General features: G+C 40.0%; 1 protein-coding gene across 22 annotated transcripts in view; it reads right to left on the reverse strand.

The window, feature by feature from the left end:
* Positions 1-12,589, reverse strand: part of MAPK8IP3 (mitogen-activated protein kinase 8 interacting protein 3) — an 86,037-nt gene that overhangs the window by 13,425 nt on the left and 60,023 nt on the right. For all 22 annotated transcript variants that reach the window (XM_021006605.2, XM_078152570.1, XM_021006616.2 and 19 more), the window contains 4 exons: positions 11,308-11,364; positions 10,840-11,010; positions 9,510-9,636; positions 8,572-8,667 (listed from right to left, as the gene is read on the reverse strand). In XM_021006605.2, the coding sequence (XP_020862264.1) occupies positions 8,572-8,667; positions 9,510-9,636; positions 10,840-11,010; positions 11,308-11,364 (451 nt within the window). The remainder of the gene's footprint in view (positions 1-8,571; positions 8,668-9,509; positions 9,637-10,839; positions 11,011-11,307; positions 11,365-12,589) is intronic.

The following is a 12,589-nucleotide window of genomic DNA, read 5'->3' on the forward strand; positions in this document are numbered from 1 at the left end:
AGACGCATAACACTTACTAGCTGTGCGACCCTGGGCAAGTCACTTAACCCCATTGCCTAGCCAAAAAAAAAAAAAAGCAATGTCAAATATAGGGAGATGATACGTGTTCCCTCTGAACTCTATCATGAGAGTCCACTGAGGAAGTCCACAGCCTGGGAGTGTTTTTGTTATGTCTTAATGATTTTTTTTTCGGGGGGGAGGGTTAAGTGACTTGCCTAGGGTCACACAGCTAGTAAACTGTTATGTGTCTGAGGCTGGATTTGAACTCAAGTACTCCTGACTCCAGGGCCGGTGCTCTATCCACCGCACCCCCTGTCTTAATGATCTTAAGAAAAGAATGGAAAGGGAGGGAAGAGGAATACCCTGTTAGGGGTAGGAAGGAAAGAAAGGTTAAGGAGAATTATCTCACATAATGAGGGTGGATAAGTGGACATCTATATAAACAAGGAAGAGAGGGTGGAGGTGGGGGAAGTGACTAATACTTGAACTTACTCTCATCTGAACAAGTCAAAAGAAGGAAGAATACACACACACACAGAGTTGGGTCCAGAATTACACTTTACTCAAGGAAATAGGAAGGCAAGGGTAAAAGGTGGGGAGGTGAAACTAAATAGAGGGCAGATTAAGAAAGGGATTACTCATAAGCGAAACAAATTCTATGGATGTGCAAAAATATCTACAGCTCTTTTAGATGTGGCAAAAAATGGGAATCTGAGGGGATGTCCATAAACTGGGGGACAAACAAACAAGTTACTGCATATCAATATGATGGAACACTATTGTGCTGAACTCTTATCAGTGTAATGACCAACCAGGACAGCAAAGGACTAATGAGGAGAGGTGAAGGTCTCAGAATGCAGAATGAGACAAATATTTTTTTAAGAAATAACCAATGTTAGGGACAGCTAGGTGGTGCAGTGGATAGAGCACTGGCCCTGAAGTCAGGAGGACCTGAGTTCAAATCCGGCCTCAGACCAAACACTTGACATTAGCTGTGTGACCCTGGGCAAGTCACTTAACCCTAATTGCCTAAAAAAAAAAAGAAATAACCAGTGTTGGGGGGCAGCTAGGTGGCGCAGAGTACCAGCCTTGGAGTCAGGACGACCTGAGTTCAGATCCGGCCTCAGACACATAACACTCACTAGCTGTGTGACTCTGGGCAAGTCACTTAACCCCAAATGCCACACCAAAAAAAAAAAAAGGAATAACCAATGTTGGAAATTTGTTATGATTATACATGTTTGCAGTGTGTGTGTGTGTGTGTGTGTGTGTGTATTCTCAATAAGAAGGGCTGGGGTAGGAGGATGAGAAGGCAGATCTTGGCTGATTAGAACAAACACATATACACACATATAAATAACATCTATATATTTACACTGAAAACAAACCCAAACCAAACCTTGGGAATGACAATCAGCACAATGGCCAACCAGGATTCTTGAAAATTCGTCATGAAACATGAGAAATTTCGTTTTGCTTGACTATACATGTATGTAACAAGGATTTTGTTTTTCATGTTTTCTCAATGGAGGTTGGGTGAAGAGAAGTGGGAGGGAGAGAAGGCTGATTTTTGAAAATGAAATAACTTTTAATTAAAAAAAACAAAATAAGGAACTATCTTTAAGGGTTTTTGTGAAGATCAAATGTGATAATATATGTGGAGTGCTTTGCATGGGTACATTTTAGTTTCAATCAACAAACGACATTCCATGCAATACCATATATGCTTCCCTGCAAATTACAAAAAACTGCCAGATGAGTACAACTGACATTATATTTCATTTTCCACTTCTGCCACTACTATTTGTTTTTTTTAATTTAATTTATTTTATTTTTTGATGTACGCTTTAATTATGGAAAATCATTATCTATTTTATTTGCCTGAATCTAATTGCCTTTTACTGTAGCCACTGTGTATACCAAGTTCTTTAATTCTACTCTCTTTACTCAGCATTACTGCATCTGCACCTTTCCATGGAGCTCTCAATTTTTTATAACTGTCATTGTTTATGGCAAAATAATCCTTTGTATTCATATGCCAGCATCTGTGTACTCATTCCCCTATTACTGAACATGTATTTTGTTTTTAGCTTTTAACTAATACAGAGAGTAATGTTATGAATTTTTTGCGTGTATTTTTTTTTTGAGGTAATTGGGGTTAAATTACTTGCCAGAGTCACATAGCTAGTAAATGAGGCCGCATTTGAACTCAGGTCCTCCTAACTCCAGGGCCAGCGTTCTATCCACTGTGCCAAGTAGCTGCCCATTTTGCATGCATTTTTGACAGCCTCCAAAAGATGAAGGAACTAATTAAGAGGAATTGCTTTTCTGAATTAGATAATTTGCCAGCCTAGAGAACTAGGAATACACAGAGAACTGGCCATGCTATCTTAGAATTTGTGCCAGGGAAGGAAAAGCCAGAAACACTTTGATATGTACTCTAAATTTCCAGAACACAGATTTTAGAGACTTCCAGACAAAATGGCAGGCAGATCAGCCCCCTCTTTAGGAAAAGCCTAAAAATCTGCACCATTAAAATAAAAAAAATGATAAAAAAAAATCCAACAAGCAACTACTATGACTTCTCATACCCCAGAACTACACCCAAGGTCAGCCAGAATAGGAACAGGCAATAGGAAAGAAGGCTGCCAGCAAAGCCAGTGCCAATGAAGGCAAACCAGCTAGCAGACCAGTAGACTCCAGCACACCTAGGGATGATCAGAGACACCTGGAGCCTTAATGGAAATAGCAAGAACAGAGGGATTCATGAGAAAACCCCAAGATTGATGGAATCTATAGGAAGGACCTATGAAGTGAGTGGGAGCTATAGGGATCAGTGCTGGCTTGGTAGCTCTCAAACCATGATACCTCATGGCTCCACAGTCGTTAGCACTTGATTTTGGGATGTCTGAGAGAACTTTGAAGATCCAGGGCAGCCTAATCCCACTAGGTGTAGGTCAGTGCAGGTACACAGGTGACTCAGATCTGACCAAGCAAGAATTACCTTAAAGGCACAGTAAGAGATGGGGCATGGCTCTGGCACAAAGACCTAATTCAAGAACTAAGGCTGGAGAAGATGGGAAAACTCAATAAACCTTGATAAAGAATTTTGTAAACCCAAATATGCCCAAAAAAACCAACTCAGGAGACAACTGCATAACAACTGCAAGCACAGACTTACAGGAAAAATGGATTTTCCACAAGTATAATGAAGCACTACACAACAAATGAAATAAAAATGCTGGAGGAAAGAACTGGAAAGAATAAAGAGCTTAGATTAGAAAGTGGTAAACCTAGTCCAGGTAATAGAATCCTTGAAAATTAGAATAGGCCAAACAGAAATCAATGACTCAATGAGATAAGAAATATTAAAACAAAATAAAAACACTAAAAAGACGGAAGAAAATATGATATGTTACTAAAAACAATTAATCTGGAAAATAGGGCAAGGATAAATAACCTAAGAATCACTGCTTCCCTGAAAATCATTATTAAATTACAAGAAATCATAAACGAAAATTGTTCAGATCAGTTAGAACCAGAAGGAAAAGTGAAGAAAGACTTCCCCATCTGAGGAGTCTCCTCATCTGGAACTTGACTTGAATACCCTTAAAGAAAGCTAGGTCTGCTCTTACTATCTCCCTCCTTATCTTGGATATCAGCTCTTTATTACCCATTTTCTTTGCCCTTTCCAATACAAAGACCATTTTCTTTAGCGGAAAAAAGAAGCAAAATGAGAAGTGAGCAGTTCTATTCACCTCTCATACTTCTGATACCAAATGTACCCCAAGCACAGGTCCTATCCTTTTTCTTTCATCCTCTTTTTTCCTCAGCATCTCAATCCCCCCCCCCAAACCTGTTGGTTGCTCTCAGCATTCCTCACCAGCCTCAGTTCATCATGAGCTCCAGTTTTCTTGACACTATTCCTAAAAGACTGTGCGACATATTTGGATTTATTCTCTATTACTTAGGAGGTACAATGGATAGAGTGCCAAATCTGGAGTCAGGAAGACCTGAGTTCAAATGCAGACTCAGACTCTTGACCCTAGGAAAGTCACTTAACCTTGGTCTGCCTCAGTTTCCTCATTTGTAAAATGCAGATAATAATAGTATCTACCTCCAGGGTTGTTGTGAAGATCAAATGAGATAATAATTGTAAAGTGTTTGACACTTTAAGCAACACTACACAAACGTTAGCTATTATTATCATTAACCATCATCAACATCATCATCAACAACACCATCGTTATTTTGTTTCCAACTGATGCATACCCAGGTCTTAATTAGTGTGAACAATGAATCTTCTAAAGAGGTTGCATGTATTTAAATTTGCACTATTAAAAGTTTTAACTGTGTAAAATTCGATAACTGGGGAAGGAATAATGGTAAGCAGAACAAATTTCCTTCCTTTTTTTTTTTTTGAGTGAAGCAGCTGAAACCTTTAATACGCTTCCAGGAAGCGGGTGTGGAACTCAAGACTAGCACACAAACCCTACAGAAGTGACAGCAAACCTTATACACCTACTCCCAGCTGCAAGTCCCTCCTAGCTGACTTTCACTGGTAGAAGTCAGCACAGATCACAGACTTCCCAAAATGCCGACCACATGTTCCCCTTGGTATGTTCTCCCCCCTATTCTTCATACATTGTGTGTTCAGAAAATGGCATCTTAACTCCTCCTGGAGGTGGAGAAGCTAGTATTCATGAGCTGATTAGGCACAGCCTCCCCAACCACACTACCAGTCTCACCCAATCAAAACAAATTTCTCGATCATGAAGACTAAGAGGAAAAGAAAAGAAGTATAATAGAAGGGGGTGCCCATCAATTGGCAGGCTTAACAAATTATATCATATAAATGTAACAGATTATTTTGTTATAAGAAATGATAAAATAAATGATTTAAGAGACTCCTGAGAAGTAGGAACAGACGAAGAGTCAAATAAGCAGAACCAGAACAATGTATACAAGGACAACAACAATATGAAGAAAAACAACTCTGAAAAACTACAACTCTAATCAAAGCAATGACCAATCATGTGTCCATGTTACCTGTTTCCTGACAGACAGGTGATGTACTCAAGGTGCAGAAAGAGATAAAAGTTTTTGGACGTGGACAATATGGGAATTTGTTTTGGTTACGTATGCTTATTTGTTACAAGGGTGTTTTTCCTTCTCTGTTTTTAATTGGCAGGCATTGAGAGGGAAAGATTAAGTAACAGTGAGGGAAGAAAAAAGGCCACTGAAACATTTTAAAAAATGCATAGCAGAAAAGAGAAGGAAGTTCAAAGGAAGCACAGACAAACAGGAGTTTTGAAAGTAAAGTGTGGAATTTATTATATATATATTTTTAAAATGGCCACTGTTTTCATATATAATTTTCTTTGTGATCTTTTGTGGATGTATGTATATACACATGCATGTACACACATGCATATATATATCAATATAAGTGCTGATGGGGGGGAGTGTTTAAGTTTGGAATTAAAAAAAAAGGAGATTTTAGAGGATTTAGAGAGAGGATGGAGGACCCCAAGGACTAAAACGCATGAAGTCATTTTAAGAATGATAGGAAGCTCTCAAGAATAAAGTTCAGAAAAATCTAGAAAGACTTGCATGAACTGATGCTGAGTGAAGTGAACAGAACCAGGAGAACATTGTACACACTAACAGCCACACTGTGCGATGACCAGCTTTGACAGACTTAGCTCTTCTCAGTAATGCAATGATCCAGGACAATTCCAAAAGACTCATGATGGAAAATGCTATCCATATCCAGAGAAAGAACTGTGAAGTCTGAATTCAGATTGAAGTATACTATTTTTCTTTTCTTTTTTTCTCTTTCTCATGGTTTTTCCCTTTGGTTCTAATTCTTCTTTACAACATGACTAATGTGGAAATATATTTAACATGACTATACATGTATGGCCTATATCAGATTACATACTGTCTTGGGGAGGGGGAAGGGAAAGGAGGAGGAGAAAATTTAAAATTCAAAATCTTGTAAAAGTGAATGTTGAAAACTAAAAATTAATCATTTTTTTTTTAAAGAATGAAGTTCTGAATACACAAAGAGGAAAAAATTACAAATGAGGAGAAAAGGGGAAAGTTGCCTGAGGAGATGAGTGGTCATAGAACCAAGTTTACTATAGTTAGAAGACTAAAAGAACCTAAAAACTGCCTCAGCCAATAAATCCTGGCCTCCGTGCCAAGGGCAATACTGGCTTAAAACAAACTCATTTATAAAATCTTCCATAAGAGAATGGTAGAAGGTTATGTCATAAAAAATCAAGAAGTGGTGGTGGGGGAAAACAGGATAATAAAAAGCATATTAAGAGACTCATTTAAACAAAACCATTCCAAAACTATTTAAGGATGAAACATACAAGAAAAGGGAAAAGATCTATAAAGGATTTAATGGTAATTTTCTTTCCATTAATGATTCTTCATGGAGAAGCAAAAATGGCACCAAAGAAAACTACAATGAGAAGAAAAGCTGGACTAGACCAAAAGGACACATGCAATCTAGGACGGAGGTTATATAATTCTGGGGATGTTGAGGAATTCCTTCTCAAAGTATCTACAGGAAGGATGCCTGCCAATACGGCAGTCTTTGCCTATTTTCATGTCTCTAGAAAATTTTGGTGAGAATAACCTACATATGCATTGAGGGCATACTTGATAAAGGTATGAGAATGGAACAAGTAGATTTTTGCAAATGATATTCTATAGAAGACCACATACTTACAATCACCTAGTTGACTAAAAGGTGTAATAAGGTAATATTCCACTGTGCTTACTGTTTGATTATAAAAGAGCATCTAATTAGGTAGTGCAAAATACCATCTTAAAGGCTCTGTTTATTGCTGTCAAGAAGGATATCCGGGGCAGCAAGGTGTCACAGTGGATAGAGGACTGGCCCTAAGGTCAGGAGGACCTGAGTTCAAATCTGGCCTCAGACACTTGCCACTTACTAGCTGTGTGACCCTGAGCAAGTCACTTAATTCCAATTGCCTTACATGGAGAAGTAACTCAGATGCTCCTGTTTTTGAATGATATTCTGCTTACCGCATCAAGCCCAGAAACACCTGAATAATAAAGTCCACAAGGCAACAGAGAGGTGTACAGTGTGAGTAAGTAGTACACATTGCTAACAAAGAATTGTACCCAAGAATTTATAGCCTATATCAGATTGCATGCCATCTTGGGGAAGGGGAAAAAAATTTAGAACTCAAAATCTTATAAAAGTGAATGCTGAAAACTAAAAATAAATAAATAGATGAATGAATAATTGAATAAATAATTTTTTAAAAATTGTGCCCAAGAAGCAGAGTTGAGAAGGCATAAGAAAGATACATGACTATAACAGTAAGCAGCCCAATCTTGACACTTTAAGGTCCACCCACTGCCATGGAAGGCATCCACATAGTGGAAAAGAGCCTTACGGGTAGGTTCTCAAGCATGCTGGGTTGACCCGTTGTGGAGGAGTTTTAGGATGCTGCAGACAAGAGTCACAAAGACTGAAAGGGAACCTAGAGATCAGGGCTGGCATCACTGGATAGAACACCCACATCTGTGCAAAGATCCAGTGAATGGCTGAAGATGACTGGTGGACTGGGGGTACTATTGGTATCGGTAAGGCATTTGTCAAAGTCTCTCAACGCAATTTCTATGGAAAATATGGAGCTGTGGGCTGGCTAGATAATAGTCTTAGGTGAATTTAGAGTTCATTTGATAACTAGTGGGTTGCCAGGGTTCTGTGCCTGGCCCAGTGACATATGATAGCTGTACCCATGACATGGCCAGAGGCACAGGCAGGATTCTCATCAAATTTGCCGATAACATAACATTAGAAGGGAGAACTTATACTTTGGATGAAAGATCCCCAAAGATCTAAATAGGCTATAACACTAGGCCTAATCTACTAAAATGAAATTTTATAGGGAGAAACATCATCTAATATTTGGCTTCCAAAAACCAGCCTGATGCGTACAAGATGAGGAGGCACAGTCTACCATATTTCAGGAATGATAAGTTGGGGAGAATGCAGAGGGCCTGAGAATGGCAAATATCTTCACAATCAGTTCATACCATGATGACTGATAGAATGATTTAGGGATGTTAATCCTGGAAATAAGACTCAGTGTTCAACATAATGGCTTATTTTCAAGCATTTGATGAGCTTTAATACTGAAAGAGGGTTAAACTAGTTCTACTAGATCCCAGAGTGCAAAACTAGGAGCAAAGGGAAGAAAATGCAAATTAAGGCTTGAAGAAAGATAGACTTCCTCACAGAGCTATCTAGCCTTGGTATGCACCACCTTAAGAAGACAGTGTATTCCTTCCTACAGGAAATCTTTAAGCAAGGGCTAGATGACTATTTTTCAGGTATGCTGAGAAGGGGATTCTTATACAGCAGCGTAGACCAGATAGGCTCTGAAGTACTGGTCCTTATCAACTCTCAGATTTTGCTATTTTGATTTTGGTGCTAAGGATCTCAGGAAAGAGAAAAAATTCCAAGATAAGGGCTCTTATAGTCCTATCCCTTTCCTGCAGCTGAACTGGGCCACTTACTTTCATGGTAGGATCTTTTTCTACTAGTGGGCGGCAGTACACAGGCACAGGAACATTCTTCATTCTGGTATCTTCTTGGCCTCCATTGGGACTCAACTACAAAAAAAAAAAGATGGAGGGAATTAGGAAAGTGTGAAACCCCTCCCCTAAGGCTGGGCTAACTCAAATCTTAGGACAAAGTATCTGCTCTCTTTCTCTAAGATGTTCACACACATCCCAAGCAACTGAGAAGGAAAGAAACTCAATTTGGGGGCTAGATGGAAATGGATCTGGCCAACAACAAGGCCCAGGCCTCACAGTGAGCTTCCCCACTGGTTTCCCTTCATTGTTCTCTTAACACTTTGCATCTCCTCTGCTCTTTTGGTTTTCAGCCCCAGTCAACTTCCTTCTCTCCAGCTTTATCTATTTCCTGGGAGATTCAGAATCTAAGCTGATGTAACCATTTAGGATAATCTAACTGTAAAGTAAAGGAAACCGTAAAGACCCAGAGAAGTTCTAGGATGAAATTATTATATGGGTAGCATTAGGCTTTCAACAAATGATGGGAAATTAGTTACATGGGGCTGAAGGTCTAAACAGTGGAAAGAAAGGGAGGAAGGACTGCTGAGCATCCAGCCTAGGACATGGACCAGAGTTACCCAGGTTAACAATTTCAATGCCCCTACACACAATATAGCCTTCCTTGATTTTCCCTATCTCCAAAGTGGAACAGATTAACTAGTAATTGATTGCTACTTTTGTATATTGGTTCAGGCTAAAGCCAGTCCAATAATGAAGTATTCGTGGACCTGAAGGGAGCGCTGCCTCTGACATTCTCTTCCCTAAGCCAGGGCTGTGTTTCTAGGGCAGGCTGTGGGTAGGTAGAGTCTCTGTAGTGAATATAGATTGGTATTTGTGCAAAAGTATGTGTAATGTGTGAGGGGGGTGAGGAGGATTACCTGCTTATACTTGGCAGGAAGGCTCCAGCCACAGGCCTGCAGTCGCCCATCATCATTGCGTACGTGTTCTCGGACCTGTCGGTATTGTTCACGCTTCTGTTCCCTCCGGGCTGAGGATGTGCAGTCACTGAGAAGAGAAGTGACAATCTATGGTTAGAATTCAAGGCAGAGGGTTGAGAAGTGGGTCTGAAGGAAAGGAATGAATTGGTCAGATACCAGCAGCCAGTGTGGAAATAAAATGCTGAGATTACTGAATTAGGAGTAATTTGAGGGTAGGGAATAGAAGATTGATGTTTTGGTCCTAACGTGGAGCTCTGTTTTGTGTAAAGGTCTGGCCTAAAAACCCTCAATACTACTCTGGAAGAAGAAACAGAAAGGGCTCACTCTTCTGAAAAGAAGATGATGGACTGTTAGGTTTATCGAAATGAGAGTTTGCAGAAGCCTCATGTCAGAGATGGGTTTGAAACCTTTTCCTGAAATTCAGTCAGGGACAAAATCCTACAACTCAAGAACAAGGAACTGGCTCCTAATTTAGTACTGAGTACAAATGCTCTACTTTCTGATAGCCTTCTGATGCCTGACTCTTTCTAATATATAATAGGTCATCCAAGGCACAAAGTAGACATCTAATAAATGTTTGTCCAACAAAATGAATAAATGAATGAATGAGTGCCATAGAACCCTAACCTTCTATAGATCATGCTGTATTTCATTCAGTTGTTAAGATCACTAAGTTTGAAATAGTGTCTCCTAAGGGTTGGGCCCTACATGGGGGTGTAGTGGTAAATGTTTGACAACTGGCTCTCTGGGGGGAAAATGTATGCATGACATATTTTTCAGCATAATCTACAGTATTAACATTTTCTCCATCACTTTCTTAAGTCTAGAAAATTAACCAAACAATAAATTTATCCTGCCTAACTGCTAAGCCTTCTTCCCTTACTCTATTACCTTGTACTTTTGTATATACTTATATGTACTTGTGTCTTCCCCAAGGGCAGGGACTAATTCACTTTTGTCTTGTATTTCCTGGCGCCCAACAGTGCCTGACATACAGTAAGTACTTAATGCTGAGTGACTGACTGATTGATTGCTAGCAGATCCAGGACTAGAACTCAGGTCTCCAGACTTCAGGCTAGTGTTCCTTCCTCCCCTTACACTGTGTAGCTTCCCTTGAGGCAGGTCCGTAAAGAGGCAGGCAAATAATGAAGACAATAATGCCCAACACTCTAGGCATTAAAGAGAAAAAAAGGACCACAGGAACACTCCTGCCTCTCTTAGCTATCTAAAAGAGAATAAAGGAGGTGAAGCCGTCAAGAAGTAAACTCACTCATCAGGGAAAAATTCCAAGGTGCGGCTGCCGGCTGAGATCTGGCACATGGTATGGCTGCGGCGCTGGCTGAATCCAGCTGTGGTGGGTGACTTGTAGTGGATGTTTACTGATGGATAAGACCTCTTTGCAGGAGGTGGGCTGGAGGAAGAGCTGAAGAGGCGGCTGAAGCTACAAACAGACATATGGGGCAGATAAGACAGGCACGGGGGGGGGGGGGAGAGAAGTGTTAGCATCAGAATCCATCATATTACCTATTCCCCATTCAACAGCCCTTTCTCCATCGTCATAGATTTTTAGAACTAGAAGAACTTAAAAGTTGAGCCTCCTTTTACAAATGAAACTAAAGTTTGGTGAAGGGAAGCAACTTGCCCAAAGCAGTAATGTAGGATTAGAAACTGGCTTTCCTGACTGCCATGAAGGCTCACTACATTTACGCTGCCCTGCTTTGTGCCCCCAAGGACTCACAATTGCCAGATGGTTGATTTCTTCTTCTCTTGGACAGATGGGTGTTCTCGGGATGCCCTGTAGAGAAAAGAAGTCAGAGACCTATTCATCTTGGGCACTCACCAAAACTAAAAGAAGATAATTCTACTTCTTCTACTAGCTTCACCTCTAGCTACAAAAAGCCAATGCAGAGTGGGGTACACGTATGCTTCATTGAAGCCTATAAACTTCTGGAGAATAGGAGCTATTCCTTTCCCCTTTATTTTCTACCCCCTGCTGGCTCCTATTTCAAAGCTTAATTTAGTAATAAACATCTAGGGAGTGGAGAAGCCTTGGGAAAAAGGCAATGCAGACAAAAGAGCTTCTGTGGATTGTAAGGCAGGCTGCTTTCCAATCAATGGCACAGTAGCTCTAGGTATTGAAGAGAAGACTTTGGAATAGCCAATAGCAGCTACAGGAAACTGTTCATTAAGGCATTAGTGTTTACTGATTGGTGATAGCAGATCAAAGACCACATCTTAGGTTTCCTGATTTCAGACTAGTGTTCTTCTCATTACACGGTGCTGCTTCTCCTGAGGCAGCTCTGTAGTGTGGCACACAAATAAGTAGGACATCAATGCTCAACATTCTTGGCTACAAAGAGAACCCAGGGAAGATTTACATGAACTGATTTGAAGCAACCTGAGCAGAACTAGGAGAACATTGTATACAATAACAGAAATGTTGTATGATAATCAATCATGAAAGACTTGGCTACTTTGATCCATACAATGATTCACAACAATTCCAAAGGACCCATGATGTAAAATTCTATCCATTTCTAGAAAGAGAGGAACGGTTAGGTGGCATGGTAGATAGAACGCCATCTTCCTGAGTTCAAATCTGGCCTCAGACACTTACTAGCTGTATGACTCTGGGCAAGTCACTTGACCTTGTTTGCCTCAGTTTCCTCATCTGTAAAATGAGCTGGAGAAGGAAATGGCAAACCACTCCAGTATCTTCGCCAAGAAAACCCCAAATAACATCATGAAGAATTGAACAACACTGAAATGACTGAACAACACCAACGACGACAATCAGAGAGAGAATGATGGACTCTGAGTGCAGATAGAAGTGCTTTCTTTTCTTCTTCTAACATTATGGCTAATGTGGAAATATGTTTGACTTCATTCATATTATGGGTATTGTATTTCTTGCCTTCTCAGTGGCTGAAGGAGGGAGTGCAGGGAAGGAGAGATTTTGGAACTGAAAATAAAAATTTTAAATTTTTTTTCAAAAGAGAGAGAGAGAGAAAGAGAGAAGC

This window comes from Phascolarctos cinereus, unplaced genomic scaffold, assembly GCF_003287225.1.
Source record: "Phascolarctos cinereus isolate Bilbo 61053 unplaced genomic scaffold, phaCin_HiC Scaffold_4;HRSCAF=312, whole genome shotgun sequence".
Lineage (NCBI taxonomy): Eukaryota > Metazoa > Chordata > Mammalia > Diprotodontia > Phascolarctidae > Phascolarctos > Phascolarctos cinereus.